General features: G+C 39.2%; 1 protein-coding gene and 1 long non-coding RNA gene across 16 annotated transcripts in view; one reads left to right on the forward strand and one right to left on the reverse strand.

The window, feature by feature from the left end:
- LOC115857170 (uncharacterized) overlaps positions 1-18,745 on the reverse strand; it is a 231,411-nt gene that overhangs the window by 198,443 nt on the left and 14,223 nt on the right. For all 15 annotated transcript variants that reach the window (XR_009563941.1, XR_009563937.1, XR_009563942.2 and 12 more), the window contains exons 3-4: positions 1,450-1,510; positions 559-646 (exon numbers count right to left, since the gene is read on the reverse strand). This is a non-coding gene — a long non-coding RNA (uncharacterized lncRNA). The remainder of the gene's footprint in view (positions 1-558; positions 647-1,449; positions 1,511-18,745) is intronic.
- Positions 4,985-7,785, forward strand: FABP2 (fatty acid binding protein 2). Its single transcript, XM_030863964.2, has 4 exons — positions 4,985-5,051; positions 6,035-6,207; positions 7,235-7,342; positions 7,735-7,785. Exons 1-4 carry the CDS (start codon positions 4,985-4,987, stop codon positions 7,783-7,785), a joined length of 399 nt encoding a protein of 132 aa, XP_030719824.2.

The following is an 18,745-nucleotide window of genomic DNA, read 5'->3' on the forward strand; positions in this document are numbered from 1 at the left end:
AACCACAGGTTACAGCCCTGGACGTAACTGGATAAAGTGTAGAGGTAAAGATTATTAGAGATGAGGAGGTTAAGGTACCGTGAAGCCAGAGTGACAAGTAGCTTATCCACATGGACTTTGAGCTCACCCAGGATGATGGCAAGACAAAGAGGATGATGGTGAGCCTGGTGTCATGATTCTCCATGATAGATGGTAGATAACAACAATAGATGGGATAGATGGTAGATAATGATGATGAAGTTGGCTGGAAGGTGACAGCCAAATGGAAATGGTCTCAAAGGAAAAGATTTTCTTTAAAAAAAAAAAAAAAGGCAGAAACATAATGGATGTGGGAGGGGGGAGCTGAGATAATGCACACCTATCTTCCTCTGTGGTATGAGGGGTATAGGAGTTGAGAAACCTCCCATTCAAATTGCTTGAGAGAGACTCATTATTTGGGGAAACAGACCCAGATTAAAAAAGATAAGACAGAGGATGAAGTCATAAATCCATGCAACATCATTCAACTGCCACTGATGGCTGTCTTGTTATTAATGAGAATCAGCAAGTTGCACTCACCATTATTTGGTAGATACCTCCCTGTACACTGCTGTAACTCTATAGTCTTTTCGGAAGAAAATCAACCAGCCATCTCAGGTACGAAATCCTAAAACATAATTTAAAAGGTCTTAATATTTCTAAAATTTAGAGGCTTATGGTTAAAACAGAATGAAGTAAACTCTTTAGGCAAACTTTACAATTCTCCCTCATTCCCCATTCACTGCTAGGGATTGGACAGTAACCTTAAGAATTTCCTGTTGCTCTTTCCATCTGTCCCTCAAATCCTTCTCTTACATGGCCCTAATAGAGACCACTATTTTTTTCTGACATGTAAAAGTTAAATAACTTGGGACTGAATAGGAGGATTCAGAAATTCTGAAGTGGTTAGTAAATGCCTGAAAATGCTATATCCCATAAATTATATATATATATATATATATATATATATATATATAAATGCTCTATAAAAACTTTCCCTTCTGGGCTTCCCTGGTGGCGCAGTGGTTGAGAGTCCGCCTGCCGATGCAGGGGACACGGGTTCGTGCCCCGGTCTGGGAAGATCCCACATGCCGCGGAGCGGCTGGGCCCGTGAGCCATGGCCGCTGAGCCTGCACGTTCAGAGCCTGTGCTCCGCAACGGGAGAGGCCACAACAGTGAGAGGCCCATGTACCGCCAAAAAAAAAAAAACCAACTTTCCCTTCTGCTTTACGATGGGGTAAAAGGATTTCTGTGATCTCCAGAAAGCTTTTCCTTTGAAATGAGCTTGAAACATCATATTGCCCCTCCTGTGATATCTCTGGACTTCATGATGATACTGTTTTCCTGGTTATTATGAATCAGCTGCTTTAACCTCTTATGAGCTATGCTGAGACCTTTAGAAGGTCATTGTACTTGGGAGAAGTGACTTACCTGACCCATTCTTGGTGGTTCAGGGCAGCCTTCTTAGAGCACTCAGTGACCAAGCTGTGACCTGAAGCAACAGAAAGCAAGCACATTTAACAGACTGAGGACTACAAGAAGTTTGATATATTTAGATTTTAGAGTACACAGTAAGGAATGGCAGGAGACTGGAGATATAAGTAGGGGCTTCAGAAGCCACGTTAAGGAATGTGGTTTGTACTTTCTCTTGGAGGAATGGGATAGGGATGAGCAGGAGTTTCTGCTGATTTCCACTTCTTCCATACCACTCAGTGGCTGATGCAGACCGCAGAGTCCACACAGAGAGTACAACTCTACCTCCACAGCATCTGCAACCCCCCCAAACACACGCCTAATCCACCCACTTTCCCAAGCTGCAGGACCTTAAATCTTCAAGTATTATCAAAGAAGAAAATAAAGGACTGGGTCTGTCCTCAGCTGATTAGCCCAACTGTATCATCAGTACGAGAGGTCTGTAAGGGAAACTGGTCCATAGGTTCTGTACAACCTTTTCTAGATGGGGTCCAGGTAAGTGATAAGAATTGGGGAGTTACAGAGTTCAGAAGCTGCAGAAGGAAAAGTGTAATGTTAAACATTTGATCTAATCATTTAAAAAAACTCCAATGATGCCACACTGCAGAGATAACAGGGATTCCTTACCGACTTTAAATTAGGTTACTGCCACTGATAAATGGAAGACTGAAAGTTTAACATGTCCATTCTGTTAGCAGATTTGCATGAGACCAAGTGCTATTTGCTTTCATCTGATCCTATTCTGCTCCTCCTGGGAAGCTCAAGGTGGCCACGAGAAAAAGGGCACTGTTAGGTGAAAAATGGTAAGAAGCCATTCTAGTTTCCTCCTCCCCACCTTCCTGAGTGAGGCACTTTTACTTCCATTGCTGTGAGATCATAGAGAGAAAAGCTGTATTCCCAGAGGGGTCTGAAGTATCATGCTAACCTTAACAGGCAAATCCAAGTCATACCTAGCCCCAAGTTAATCACTAGTGCAAATCAAAAAATACCTAAATAAATAAATTTCAGGTGACTTTCTAATAAACAATTGAAAGACATAGATTTCCCTTCTCAAATATCAAAGTGGTTTGGGACCTGGGATACTTCTAAAAATTTATTATTGAGATTGATTTTCTTTCTCAGGGAACAAGAAGAGAAGCAAAGGTTTATTGAGTACTTGATGTCTATCAGTTGCTCAGGCTCATGCTTTATATAATTTTTGTATTGATCATATACCTTGATCATATCACTCACTCTGAGCCTCAGTTCCTCATCTATAAAATGAGAATAATTATTAATTATTAGTAATTATTTAGGCTCAGAGAGATTGACTGATATGATCGAGGTCCTGTACAGTGTATAATGGGTTTTGCAGGCAGTACTGAAACCAAGTCTTTTTGTTTCTAAAACACATGTTCTTTTTACTGCACTACACTTCTATTCCAGTGACCAGATACATCTATTTTTTCTAATCTAGAAAAAAAAAGATTGGATCCATTATCCATGGCCTGCTAAATTCACAAATCATCATAAGTAGTGGATTACCTGAGAGACTATTTAAACCCTGGCTCTAGAGTAACCATAAACTTCTCTTCTCCAAGTTGAAAGTACACTACGTGATGGTTCCCAAATAATGAGGTTTTCATTATCTTTGGCAAAAGAGAGAAGTACAAAGATAAGGTAGTCAATTTTTTTCATATGTAAAGGACTTCCCATTATTCTCAAATTATGATCTCTCTTCCCTGACCCACCCACTTTCTCCCTCTCTTTCTCTGTGTGTGTGTGTATGTCTGTGTGTATATTTGGATGTATTTTCCTTTTTAAACGAATAACGGATTTGGTTGAAGGTAGTTTACTGTTTAATGTGCTTGAGAAAATAAAAAGTGGGCAACTCCACTGAAAGAGTGTGCCCAATAGATATCAAAATTTTTAAAACGTGGACTTCCCTGGTGGTCCAGTGGTTAAGAATCTGCCTTCCAATGCAGGGGGACGTGGGTGCGATCCCTCATTGGGGAACTAAGATCCCACATGCCGCAGGGCAACTAAACCCGCGCACTCTAGAGCCCACGTGTTGCAACTACTGAGCCCGCACTCTCTGGAGCCCACGCACCACAACTAGAGAGCCCATATGCCACAACTACTGAGCCCGCACACTGCAACTACTGAGCCCGCGCGCTCTAGAGCCCAGAAGCCACAGTTAGAGAGAGAAGCCCGCACAGCACAATGAAAGATCTCACATGCCACAAAGAAGATCCTGCATGCTGCAACAAAGACCCAATGCAGCCAAATAAACAGATAGATAAATATTTCTTTAAAAATTTTTAAACTTTATTCTATTTCCCAATGTCCTGTTCAAATCTGTTAGATACGTCCCTCCACTGACCCTGAATGAAATCTTGGGCATGCTCTGTAGTTTCTCTACTGAGCTTTAGTTAATAAGAGGTTCTCTGGTCACATTCATGCACAATAATAGTCTCTTTTTAATAATGAGCATGTTCGGGCTCACTAATAATCAAAACTGCACACTTCACACTAAGTTAATGGTTTTTCCCGCACCAGCTAGAGCATGCTCCAGGTTGGAAGCCTGCAGTGGGGGCAGGGACAGATACGGTGACCTTCTTTTCTCTTCACCTTTCTAGCTACCCTCTATACGCCCAACCCACCCAACACACACATTGAGTTTTGGCTTAGGACAGCACCAGGTTTGGGGATGAGAGGGAGTGAGAGTTAAACAAAGGAATGGTTTTAGTTAATGGCATAGCTGACATCTGGCTTTTGTTTTTTCTGCACGTGGCAGATGTTTAAAGATGTTCTTTCTCTTATGGGAGTTGTCATGTTATCCAGCCACATTGCTACCTCTTGAAATTTTTCTCAGTGGCCTATCACCATTCAAGACCAAAACAAAAATATAATGGGTCCCTATTGTGTGTCACACACTGTACCAGGTGCCAGGATATTTACCCAAAGCCATGGCAATCCAAAAACACAATGCAAAAGGACATATTAGAAAAATAAATAAATATTCAGTATCAATATCCTATTAACCTTAACTTTTCAGCTGTGTTCGGTCATGAAGTCTTACTTTACAGGGTAATTGCTATTGTAAAAAAGGGATACGTCATTAATAGTCTCACTTCCCAGATGTTATTTGATATATGCTCTAAATTATGTTACATTCAACACAGTGTGCACTTTGAACTTGTAAGTGGAAAAACTATCTACAGACAATATGCATTCTAATCCTTGAAATAAATGTGCCCACAATCATAGTTTAAGACACAGTAGGTATGCTTATCATGCTTTAATACAGCTGAATTTCAGGAGAGGAGCTAAGGAATTTATAGAAACTAGGGAAACTATGATGGTTTGGCATTAATGTAGTTAAGTGACTTCTTGAACTTTAAACTTCCACATCACAGTATGAAGTTGGTTCTAAGATAAGAAATAGCATAAATTCTCTCCTAAGGACAGCCCTGAATCTCTGATTGCCTAGAGGCTCAATCAGCTGGAGACCATGGCGTTCGATGGTACTTGGAAGATAGACCGAAACGAGAACTATGAAAAGTTCATGGAAAAAATGGGTAAGGGCTTAATACTTTAATGGCTTGTACTTTTGTTTCTCACAGACATCTTTCTAACTCCTTCTAAACCTTAAGGCTTAGAGAATGACACCTGCTGTGGCGGTGCGGCTCAGGAATGGTCGATGGTTCAGAGTAGCAAAAACCATATTCCCACTTCTTACATTGGAAGGAATACACTGTCTCACCACTGGAAGAAAAGATTCTTGGGTGCTATTCTCTGAAACACAAAAAACATCCAGATACATTTCATTCACGTTAACTGCTGATTGAAAATTGATAGTTTTTTTGTTTGGAAAGTAAAATATGGCAGTGTGTAATGATAACTTCCAGACTTTAAAACATTAAATTCTAGGGAATGGAAAAGCAAAGTCCATAAAATAAAGCAATGAAAATGAGTTCTATCAGAAGTCACAGCTCTGAATAAATGAGACTTAATTCTCTTTTCCTCTGACATAATAAATTTGACTGTAATGTTTGCTAATTTTCTCATTTTTGAGACAGTCGGAAATGCCAAAAAAAACAAAGAGAATTATGAAGTTCAAAATTTTAAAGCCATTATGGAAAGCAAAAGGACATTAATAAAAAAAAAAGAGTACCATACATGTAGAATTAAAGTTGTATATCCTTATAAATATATAAATATACTTTTAAAATCCTTCACTTGACACTCCTGGAATTTGGTTTACTTAACACTGAAACAAAAACATTGATAATTTTAAAAAACTTACTCAGTTCTAAGATTCAATAATTCCTGCTTCATTTAATTTTTCTTAAGTTTTGGAAAAATAGCTTGATATGATTGAGCCTGAACTTTTTCTACAGAAGCAATCTGGATGCTCTTGTGCAAAGTCAATGCTATCAGGTTTTCCTCCCCCCTCAAAATATTAATTGGTTAATTAACTAGTTAAAACAAAACTTGGAAAAGTAAGCATTTTCCATGGCATTTTTTAACTTTATTTCCTTAAATCTCTTTCCCTTTGCAGGTATTAATGTGGTGAAAAGGAAGCTTGCATCTCATGACAATTTGAAACTGACAATTACACAAGAAGGAAATAAATTCACAGTCAAAGAATCAAGCACTTTTCGAAACATTGAAGTTGTGTTTGAGCTTGGTGTCCCTTTTAATTATAGCCTCGCAGATGGAACTGAACTCACTGTAAGAAATTTTTTATAAGCAATGTATTCTTGATTTTTCTACACAATACTAAAATAATCTCTGCTTTCTGTCATTGAATGGTTTAATTAATGTAGGTCTCCTTCATTTACTGAAGCAGCCAATGGAGTTTACCCATATTATATATCAAACAAGTTAGTTAGTTAGCAGAGTATTTAAACATAACATTTTGATTTTCATACACATCTGTAAAGGATTAAACAATAAGAATTAGAAAAATATCTTTGAATGACTGAGTATACACCTCTTCATAAAGAAAACTAAAGTTCAGTGTTTTCAACTTTACATATCTGACAGCAACAAAAGCTTTTAGAGTTATCTAACGTAAACGTAATAGACATTTAGTTAATGTAACTGAAATAATACAATAAATGAATAAATTAGTGAATGAATTTGTGACCAAATGGAAAGGCCTAATGCTACTATCTAGGTCATTGGGAATTCAACTTTTAATATTTGAAATAAAATTTTATGGAGTCACATTTTTCAACTGAGTTTTGAAAAACTTTTTTGCCCTTAGAATTTTTCTGGTTAAATTAAACATGTTTCCAATGACAATCACACTGTCAAATATTTTATCCATTGTGGTTATGTTTTAATTACTACAACAATTACATAAACTAAAACAAGCACAAGCTTGTTAGCTTCTCCATGAAACTAATATGAACTATGACTAAATTTAGAACACTCTTTTTAATGTGAAAGGTTTAGAAAAAAGAAGCCCTGATGATCTGCCTTAAAATCTGGCATTTGGAAACAATTGAGTGAGGACAGCATGATGGTTACCAGCGCATACTCTAGAGCCCAATAACCTAGGTTCAACCCTGGCTTTGTGACTTTAGGTAAATTACTGTATTTCAGTTTTCTCATCTGTGAAATGGAGATAATATTTACTTCATAGGGTCATAGTGAAGTTGGAAGAAGTAGACCTGTAGGCCTCAAAACAGGGCCTGACACATGTAAGACCCTAAAAAATGCTATTTTATTATTTTTTTTAAATTTTATATAGGGGACTTGGAGCCTAGAGGGAAATAAACTTGTTGGAAAATTCAAACGGGTGGACAATGGAAATGAACTAAATACTGTCCGAGAAATTGTAGGTGGTGAAATGGTCCAGGTGAGTGGTTATTATAGTTATTTTCCAAAGGCGAAAATAATCACACAGCAATGATTTTATTTTGGGGGTTGTTGAGTTATATCATCATTAAATAGACTATTACTTTTCTCATTAATCTTACTGATTTTTAAAATACAGATATTTTCTGATGCCTATTTATTGAAGAAAACGTATATATGTCAATACATTGAGCCTATTTTAACTAAAAATGTGACTAAAAACCAAAACGTGTTTTTAAATGGATGTATCCTGTATCTGTATAAAGTGTTGTTATCAGGTACAAGAAAAAAAAACTATAAACTTATTTCAAAGCTATAATACTACTAATATTTTTCTTAATTTAGCCTTTAATCTTAATGGCAAATTCTTCTATGTTTGTTAACACGTTTCAGACTTATGTATATGAAGGAGTGGAAGCCAAGAGGATCTTCAAAAAGGAGTGAGCATTGTTCCTGGAACAGAGCCCAGAACACATATGAGATGGAAAATCTATACTGAACCAGAACTTATTTTCCTCTCCTCACCAAGTGTAAGGTTGCTGACTGATTAGTCCTTTTATGAACATTAGCCAATGGCTTGTATTTCCAGTCTTGCTAAAGCAAAACACGTAAAAGCTAATTAGGATTTAATTTGTTTTACATTCTCTAAGATGTACATTTATTGGTGTTCTAAAAGAATTTGTCACATTTTAAAAAACAGATGAATAAATATTGTTCCCACATTGCTTTATAAGTCGTCTCTCCTTTAAAAAAAAAAAAAAGCTATGCAGCATATGCACTGATAGATGGTTTTGGGTTTTTTCCCACATTTGGTAAACTAAAAACATACATTGCATGGAGGTCTTTAAAATCTTGTACTGGTGGCAAATATTTTCCTTAGTAACATTTATTATAAAAATAATATACATTCAACCAGAAAATTTAGAGATAAAAAAGCAAATGAAAAATAAATATTTCCATAAACCCATAATCCAGAGATAATCACTATTCTGATTTTAACAGATAACCTCCCAGTCCCCTTCTCCCGGTGTGGATTTGTATATTTCCCCATACATACCACTTTGAATAATCTGGTAGGAAACAAATGATGTACTAGGGTAAAGAACTGTATTATATTTTTCTACATTGTCAGTGATTCCTAGACCTGGGTAAGCATCAGGATAATCTGAGAAACTTAAGAAATGTTTGCATGCTTAGTCTCCACTGTTATCCTATTAGATCAGAATTTCTGAAAATAGAACCAGGGATTTTAGAAAACTCTCAAGTGATTCTGATGCAGCAGGTACACTAACCTGTCTTTGAGAAAAAGTGGGCTATCAGATACCAAAAGTGTCACCTTCAAGTGGCATCCCCCCTTTACTCATAAACGCATACACATACAGACAGATTTTTAGGGCCTCAAAAGTTTTCTTTCACTCATATGCTCACATGATATACTATTTTATGTATTTCAAGCAATTGCATTTTAGGTGGTTGTGTATTACAGGGCACAGAGGGTGGTCAATTTTTTAAGCATTTAACTCTACGGACTTTTGTTTTGAGTAATTATTTTTCACACTGCAGAAGGTAACAGCTAATATTTATATAGTTCTTACCAAGTTCCAGGTATCATTCTAAGTTGTATATAAACACGGCAGATACATTACAATGTGGGAAGAAAAATGTTTGGCATACATGATGAAGATGAATAGATTAGAGAATATGTAATCTTTTGCAAAAACAAGAACTTAAATCCACTGTTCATTTTAGTATATGTGCTGCCGAAGCGAGCACCACTGTTCATGTTATAACTTCATTAAAAACTTCACATTGAAAATAGTAATGATTCAAATTTTTCACACTCTTTTTAAAAATAAAAGTTCAGGGCTTCCCTGGTGGCGCAGTGGTTGAGAGTCCGCCTGCCGATGCAGGGGACACGGGTTCGTGCCCCGGTCTGGGAGGATCCCACATGCCACGGAGTGGCTGGGCCCGTGAGCCATGGCCGCCGAGCCTGTGCGTCCGGAGCCTGTGCTCCGCAACGGGAGAGGCCACAACAGTGAGAGGCCCGCGTACCATAAAAAAAATAAAAAGAAAAGAAAAAACAAAGGTTCAAAGTGCTTCCACCTCTCTGATCTTATCTATGTATGTGAAATAGGAATAGGGCAGGTATTAACCTCACCTGAAAGTGGAGAAACTAAGGCACAGAGAGGTTTATTAGCTTGTCTAATGTTGTACAGAGTCCATGAGGAACACAGGAATTAAATGTAGGTCTTGACTTTTAGTCCAGTACATTATGATCTATGCTATTACTCAGCCTATTATAAACAAAAATATCTTAAGGAAAAAAAGTCCCTTAATTCCTTAGTGGCACCCAATAATAGCACTCCAAATGAGTCAGGTCAGACTGTAAAATAATGGCAATTAAGTGATTAGGCACTTATCTATTTCTAGCCTCACTGCAGGCTCACTTTTTTTTTTTTTTTTTACAATTTATATCCTTTCTAGCATTAAATCTCCACTATTTATTAGTATTGGAGAGCAGCCTATTGTTTGCTAAGTGACTACCATTGCTATAACCCCTCTTTGGGAAACTGACCTTGATATCACGCCAATTTGATTGACCAAGAGAGGGTGCCTGACCCAAGAGCAGCCAATCTAACACAGTTTGGCCAGTTTATGTTCCTTCTCTGTGCAGAAGGAACAACACAATGAACTGAACCTAGAAGAACCTCCCTTTAGGGAGTTTGAATGTGAGAAATACACAGTTATCGGTAGAAGGAAAAAGGTTTCTGGAATTCCCTGGCATCCAGTGGTTAGGACTCCACGCTTTCACTGCTGAGGGTGCGGGTTTGATCCCTGGTTAGGGAACTAAGATCTCGCAAGCCGCGCAGCACAGTCAAAAATAAAAAAATAAAATTAAAAAAAATGTTTGAAAAGGTTTAAAGAGGGCAGGCAGTAAGTAAAAGACATGAGTATGCGAAGCTATGAACAAGCAGGAGCCACAGGGTAAACTGCAGGATAGAGGAGCAGTTAGAAGCAGCTGGGGTAGTAAAAGCTGAAATATTTACACATGAAATATAGTATCTGGGGTCTCCTTCAAATTGCTTCCTCCCCAATCTAGGGTCAGGGAGGTAGTGGGGAGGAGTATAGAAGAAACAAGATTGGTCACAAGTTGACAACTGTTGCAGCTGTTGAAAAGTGCCCGACCCATGCTGACACATGACAGGTTCATGGGGTACCTAGTAGGAACATGGCAATTCATTAAACTTTTCTCCCTACTTTTGTATGTATTCGATATTTTCCACAACAAAAGTTTAAAAATTTTAACATATTTCATTTCCACTGCTATCACCTTGGTCAGTCACCATTTATCCTTCCCTTGATTACTGTAATAATCCCTAAAAAGCCTCCTACTTTCTTTCTACCTTCCTTACTCCACCCACTTAGTCTCTTTTTCAACACAGCGTCAGAACGATCCTTTAAAAATCTAAATCAGATCATGTCACTCCTTTACACAAAATACCGAAATGTCTCCCATTTCATTCAGAGAAAAAGCCAATGTCCTTACAATGGCCTGCAATATCCTATGTGATCAGATCCCCTATTACCTATCTGACATGTGTTCCTGTTTTCATGGAATATCTGGAGGAAGAATGTTTCAGGTGGAGGAAATACCCTGGAGCAAAGGCCCTAAGGCAGGAGCAAGGCTGGTAAATTTGAAGAACATGAATTACCTCGTAAGAGTCCCCAAGATCATCCAGAGATGATCAAAAACAAGACTGATGTTCAGGAAATATAGGCTGACTCAGTCTTCCTAGAACTCAGGAATGACGTGGTAAAAAAGGAATGGGTTTTAGAATAACACAGACTTACCTAAACACTTATCTTTCCAGTAACTAACTAAGATTCAAGTTCTGAGCCTCAATTTTTCTCACTTGAAAAATAGGGAAAATAGCAATGATTTTCTGAGAGTGTTGTCAACTGAGGTATTATATATAAAACATCTAGCACAGTGCTCAGCACATGGCTGGTACTCAATAAATGTTACTAAGTAATACAAACCTGTGCCCTACTCTTGAAGAGAAAGCAGAGCAAAGTCTGGCTTAGGTAGATGGGAAAACTTTTCTTAAAATATCTCTCACAGGGCCTGTGTGGTAGATGGAGCCTTGGCTGGTAGAGCTTTGGGCAAGTCACTTCACCTCTTTGGAATTTAGTTCAATCATCTTTAAAATGAGTTAACTGGACCAGATGATCTCTAGTGCTAAGATCCAGTGCTGAGATTCTGTATCTGAACAGCAGTCAGTGACTCCTCCTTTAAGTAGCCCCTTGGGTATGTATCACAGGGAGGTGTTGCAATGACAGAGGGTGGGGTGGGGAGAAGGAGATATCTTCTAAATTCTGAAGCCTGGCTTGCTTCATGGGTGTGTGACCTGTCTAGGCTCAGAAGGGCTGTGTGCTTAATTTAATGCTCTGCTGCTAGTGTCTCAAAATTCTCAATAAATTTTGAACAGGAAGACCTGCAAATTATGTAGCCAGTCCCGTTCCTAGGAGATGACTATGAATAAGTAAGTATAAAAGATATTTTCCTGTGATTAATTAGACACTAGCAGTAAGACAACCCTGGGCACCTGAAGAGAGGTGACTAGATGGGTAAGATAGTTGTCTGGGATAGAATTGAAGTGGCAGGAGGTTTTGTGGGGATCAGGAGGGAAGGATGATGATGGATGAACATGTCAAAGTACAGTTGACCCTTAAACAACAGTAAGGGTTAGAGGCGCCACCCGCTCCCCAGTCGAAAATCCAAGTATTACTTTACAGTTGGCCCTCCGTATCTGCAGTCCTGCAACCACAAATTCAACCAACCGATCGCTTAGTATGTATTTATTGAAGAAAATCCATGTATTAACTATAGCATGAGACTGCCATCTACTGGTTAATGATATGAATTCTTTCAAAGATTTCCAATGCAAGGTCTTTGCATTTCAGTATCTAGAGGGTTCCAGAAAGGTTTGACATACTATATTGTACAGTTTGAAATAATTATTAAATGCTTCCTAAGTTCCAACTTCCAAAATAATCAAAGCCTCCTTTTCTGTTTTCCTTAACAGTTCCCTAAGGCTGCTTTCATTTGTTCAAAAAAGAACTTTTAAAAAGTACTATGTGCCAGGTATCAAGTATTCAAAGATGAATGCCATTGGTAGAGATATTTAGGTCATTAAGAACTTCATCAAATAGATTCAAATTGTCAGGTTCATCCTGGGTCTGAATCAGAATATCTAGAATAGCATCATCTTCAAAACTGGATGGTCATTTAGGGGTAGGGTTATGCTTTCATTCAATATGAAGTGCTATGAAGAGCTTTGGGCAAGTCACTTCACCTCTTTGGAACAATATGAAGTGCTAATATGCACGGTGATGTTCAGGCCCAATGACCAACATTCAGGCTACTGGCTTGAACAGACATTATTGGAGAATTGACTGGAAAAGAAGAGTAAGCAAGGCTGTGATAGAAGATGAAGGAAGTTAGGGGCATGGGGCAAACTAATAGTCACAGATAAAGAACAGTTTTCCAGGGGGCTTCTCTCATCCATAAGCATCCCCACTGAGAATTCCACTAGAATAAAGGGTTACCAGAAGTCCTCTCTTCTACAATATCTAGATTACCAGGAAGAAAAGAGGGAATTTAAATACTCAACCAGTCATTAGTGGTTAGGACCGCTGTGAAGGGAGAAGAGTAGCAGAAATCTAAAGAAGGGTGAGGAAGATCTCTCAGGATCTCTGCCCAGTTTTAAGTCCACATTCCTCATATTACAGGTAGTGTAACTGGTTCTTTTCAAATAATTCTGATATACTCACTACACTAACTGTAGAAAATATCTGAGAGCCAAAGAATAATACTCTCCCTCCACTCAACAAACAAGAAAAAGTCCTTTACATAAACGATTATATACTCAATGCCATTTCTTGTTTTGCTTTAGGTAATTTTTTAAACATCAAGATAACAAGGATATCAAAGGACATAAATGTTGACACTGAACTTCCTCTCTTTAACATATACTTAGGGCAGAAAAACCTGAGTGAGGATGGGGCTTATTTCACACTCCCAGACCCCACTGATTCATCTGTGTTCCCATAGCACAATGTACTCACCAATATCATACCATTTTTCTGCCTTCAGTTTGCTTGCCTGTCTCCTCTAGTCTGTGAGTTCCGTGAAGGCAGGACAGTCTTATATCTATACCCCTCCCTCCACTATATCCCTTTAACACATAGTAAACATTAATAATTGCAGTGGAGTAAATAAATGGGGCATGCTGGACAGTCTCAGACTCAGCAACCCAGCCTTCCCATCCTATGTTCTGAGAACTTACACACAGAAGCTCTACTGAAGGAATCAGCCCCAGCTGTTTTTATACACAGATAATCTTATTCTGAACCAGACCAACACTACCTTGGCCATAACAGATTAGGCCACTTGCTCCAAGGGCAGTCAATCTATATACTTAAGAACAGCCTATGAGAACTTTATTCAAGACCAATAATTCTAATTAGCTAAACCAGTTAGGGTCTGATTCTTGGGAATTTGACTTCAATACACAGAAAAAGTCATCAGCTAGTAATGATGGTTACAATGATGGGAACAAAATTTGCCACTCCAAAATGTATCTCTTTGGCATTATGATTAATTTAGGCTGATTATCTTTAAGAAACAGAAGACTCAGAAAGCCTTTCTTTTTACTTCCCTCTTAGCTGCCTAAAGTATTTAAATAAAGGGCTTATTCCCAGAATAGAGGTATCACCAGAAATATCTGCAAAGAATATGGGCTAGATGTGGTGGGGGAAACTCAGTGTGGTCTAGAGATCAGAGTCCACCCAAAAGGGGCCTAGAGACCAGAGTCCACCCAAAAGGGGCCTAGGGACCAGAGCACACCCAAAAGGGTCCTAGGGACCGGAGCCCACCCAAAAGGGGCCTAGGGACCAGAGCACACCCAAAAGGGGCCTAGGGACCACAGCCCACCCAAAAGGGGCCTAGGGACCGGAGCCCACCCAAAAGGGGCCTAGAGACCAGAGTCCACCCAAAAGGGGCCTAGGGACCACAGCCCACCCAAAAGGGGCCTAGAGACCAGTGCCCACCCAAAAGGGGCCTAGGGACCAGAGTCCACCCAAAAGGGGCCTAGGGACCAGAGCCCACCCAAAAGGAGCCTAGGGATCAGAGTCCACCCAAAAGGGGCCTAGAGACTAGAGTCCACCCAAAAGGGGCCTAGGGACCACAGCCCACCCAAAAGGGGCCTAGAGACCAGTGCCCACCCAAAAGGGGCCTAGGGATCAGAGTCCACCCAAAAGGGGCCTAGGGACCAGAACACACCCAAAAGGGGCCTAGGGACCAGAGCACACCCAAAAGGGGCCTAGGGACCAGAGCACACCCAAACGGGGCCTAGGGACCAGAGCACACCCAAACGGGGCCTAGCGACCAGAGCACACCCAAAAGGGGCCTAGGGACCAGAGTCCACCCAAAAGGGGCCTACGGACCAGAATCCACCCAAAAGGGACCTAGGGACCAGAGTCCACCCAAAAGGGGCCTAGGAATCAGAGCCCACCCAAAAGGGGCCTAGGGATCAGAGTCCACCCAAAAGGGACCTAGGGATCAGAGTCCACCCAAAAGGGGCCTAGGGACCACAGTCCACCCAAAAGGGGCCTAGGGACCAGAGTCCACCCAAAAGGGGCCTAGGGATCAGAGTCTACCCAAAAGGGGCCTAGAGATCAGAGTCCACCCAATGTCCCATTTTCTCTGCAGGGCCCAGCAAACATTTGTTTATCAAACATTTGCTTTTTCATCTCCATGACCACTGCCTTCCTCCCCTCTGAAGTCCCAACATCCTCTTTTATCTCTAGCTGACGATGGCATTTATGGTGAACTTTTGGCCAATTTGGCAAGTTACTCCATGTTCCTGGGTCTCTCCTATGTCTATATGTTATTTAATTTTTGTTTGATTTTCTCCTGCTAATCTGTCTCATGTCAATTTAATTCTTGGACCAGCCAGAAGAACCTAGTTGGGTAGAGGAAAATTTCTTCCTCCCAGACAATGGGCAAAAGTAGAAAGGTATAGAAGGAAAGGCAGACAACAGAGGCCATGAGGCAAAAGGGATCATGTTGAATTCCAGTAAACAGAAACTGGATATAAGAAAAGAGGGTGAAATAATAGCTTCTTAGAAATGGAGATAATAAATTCTTGCTTCTGATGAATAGAAATATAACTTGTTCACTATAGCTTCCTTGGATCCTGAGTGGCCAAAAGTACGTATTTCTTAAACAAATATGAATTAAGCACCTACCAGGTGACACATATGACATGACTTTTACAGGTAAACACATCAATTTGGTTCCCATGGATATTTGAATCCAGCTCAGAAACATAGCATCTAGAGTTTGAAGACTGACAATAAACAAGTAAAAACAATTGTGATAAGCATTACAAAGAAGTAATGTAGGCGCTCACAGAAACACATAGTATCTTGAATTATATTTTCCATTGGCCTATCTTTGCTAAGTTGCCTGATTATACAGCCTTTACTGAATTCTACGAGGCCTAACTTACATCTGAGATTCTTTTCATCCTTTTTTCAACAGTAACCATACATAAAAAGGCTACTTCCCAGGGTCTACAAAATCTTCAAAATACAAATTGGCTCCAAATTCAAAGAGAAAATCGTAAAATCTAAGTAAGTAAATGTTTTCTCCGCAAAACATAGCACTAATTCGAACACACTACGATTAGACGCTCCAGCCAGGCGTCAGGGCTGTGCCTCCAAGGTGGGAGAGCCAAGTTCAGGACACTGGTCCACAAGAGACCTCCCAGCTCCATGTAATATCAAATGGCAAAAATCTGCCAGAGATCTCCATCTCAATGCCAAGACCCAGCTCCACTCAACAACCAGCAAGCTACAGTGGATACCCTATGCCAAACAACTAGTGGAACACAACCCCATCCATTAGCAGAGAGGCTGCTTAAAATCATAATAAGGCCACAGACACCCCAAAACACACCACCAGACGTGCACCTGCCCACCAGAAAGCCAAGATCCAGCCTCATCCACCAGAACACAGGCACTAGTCCCCTCCACCAGGAAGCCTACACAACCCACTGAACCAACTTTAGCCACTGGGGACAGACACCAAAAACAACAGGAACTACGAACCTGTAGCCTGCAAAAAGAAGACCCCAAACACAGTAAGTTAAGCAAAATGAGAAGACAGAGAAACACACAGCAGATGAAGGAGCAAGGCAAAAACCCACCAGACCTAACAAATGAAGAAATAGGCAGTCTCTCTGAAAAAGAATTCAGAATAATGGTAGTAAAGATGATCCAAAATCTTGGAAATAGAATGGAGAAAATACAAGAAACATTTAACAAGGACCTAGAAGAACTAAAGAGCAAACAAACAGTGATGAACAACATGATAAATGAAATAAAATATTCTCTAGAAGGGATCAATAGCAGAATAACTGAGGCAGAAGAACAGATAAGTGACCTGGAAGATAAAATAGTGGAAATAACTACTGCAGAGCAGAAAAAAGGAAAAAGAATGAACAGAGTTGAGGACAGTCTCAGAGACCTCTGGGACAACATTAAACGCACCAACATTTGAATTATAGGGGTCCCAGAAGAAGAGGAGAAAAAGAAAGGGACTGAGAAAATATTTGAAGAGATTACAGCTGAAAACTTCCCTAATATGGGAAAGGAAATAGTTTAAAAAGTCCAGGAAGCACAGAGAGTCCCATACAGATAAATCCAAGGAGAAAAACGCCAAGACACATATTAAACAAACTATCAAATATTAAATACAAAGAAAAAATATTAAAATCAGCAAGGAAAAACAACAAATAACACACAAGGGAATCCCCATAAGGTTAACAGCTGATCTTTCAGCAGAAACTCTGCAAGCCAGAAGGAGTGGCAGGACATATTTAAAGTGATGAAGGAGAAAAACCTAAAACCAAGATTACTCTACCCAGCAAGGATCTCATTCAGATTTGATGGAGAAATTAAAACCTTTACAGACAAGCAAAAGCTAAGAGAATTCAGCACCACCAAACCAGCTTTACAACAAATGCTAAAGTTACTTCTCTAGTCAGGAAACACAAGAGAAGGAAAAGACCTACAATAACAAACCCAAAACAATTAAGAAAATGGTCATAGGAACATACATACCGATAAATACCTTAAATGTAAATGGATTAAATGCTCCAACCAAAGGACACAGACTGGCTGAATGGATACAAAAACAAGATGCGTATCTATGTGGTCTACAAGAAACCCACCTCAGACCTAGGGACACATAGAGACTGAAAGTGAGAGGATGGAAAAAGATATACCATGCAAATGGAAATCAAAAGAAAGCTGGAGTAGCAATTCTCATATCAGATAAAAGAGACTTCAAAACAAAGATTATTACAAGAGACAAAGAAGGCCACTACATAATGATCAAGGGATCAATCCAAGAAGAAGATATAACATTTGTAAATATTTATGCATCCAACACAGGAGCACCTCAATACATAGGCAAATACTAACAGCCATAAAAGGGGAAATCAACAGTAACACAATCATAGTAGGGGACTTTAACACCCCACTATCACCAATGGAAAGATCATCCAAAATGAAAATAAGTAAGGAAACATAAGCTTTAAATGATACATTAAACAAGATGGACTTAATTGATATTTATAGAACATTCCATGCAAAAACGACAGAATATACTTTCTCCTCAAGTGCTCATGGAACATTCTCCAGGACAGATCATATCTTGGGTCACAAATCAAGCCATGGTAAAAACTGAAATCGTATCTTTTCCAACCTCAATGCTATGAGACTAGATACCAATTACAGGAAAAAATCTGTAAAATATACAAACACATGGAGGTTAAACAATACACTTAATACCCAAGAGATCACTGAAGAAGTCAAAGAGGAAATCAAAAACTACCTAGAAACAAATGACAATGAAAACACGATGACACAAAACCTATGGGATGCAGCAAAAGCAGTTCTAAGAGGGAAGTTTATAGCAATACAATCCTACCTTAAGAAACAAGAAACATGTCAAATAAACAACCTAAACTTACATCTAAAGCAATTAGAGAAAGAACAAAAAAAACCCAAAGTTAGCAGAAGGAAAGAAATCATAAAGATCAGATCAGAAATAAATGAAAAAGAAATGAAGGAAATGATAGCAAAGATCAATAAAACTAAAAGCTGGTTCTTTGAGAAGATAAACAAAACTGATTAAACCATTAGACAGACTCATCAAGAAAAAAAGGGAGAAGACTCAAATCAACAGAATGAGAAATGAAAAAGGAGAAGTAACAACTGACACTGCAGAAATACAAAGCACCATGAGAGATTACTACAAGCAACTATATGC

Source organism: Globicephala melas, chromosome 5, assembly GCF_963455315.2.
Source record: "Globicephala melas chromosome 5, mGloMel1.2, whole genome shotgun sequence".
Lineage (NCBI taxonomy): Eukaryota > Metazoa > Chordata > Mammalia > Artiodactyla > Delphinidae > Globicephala > Globicephala melas.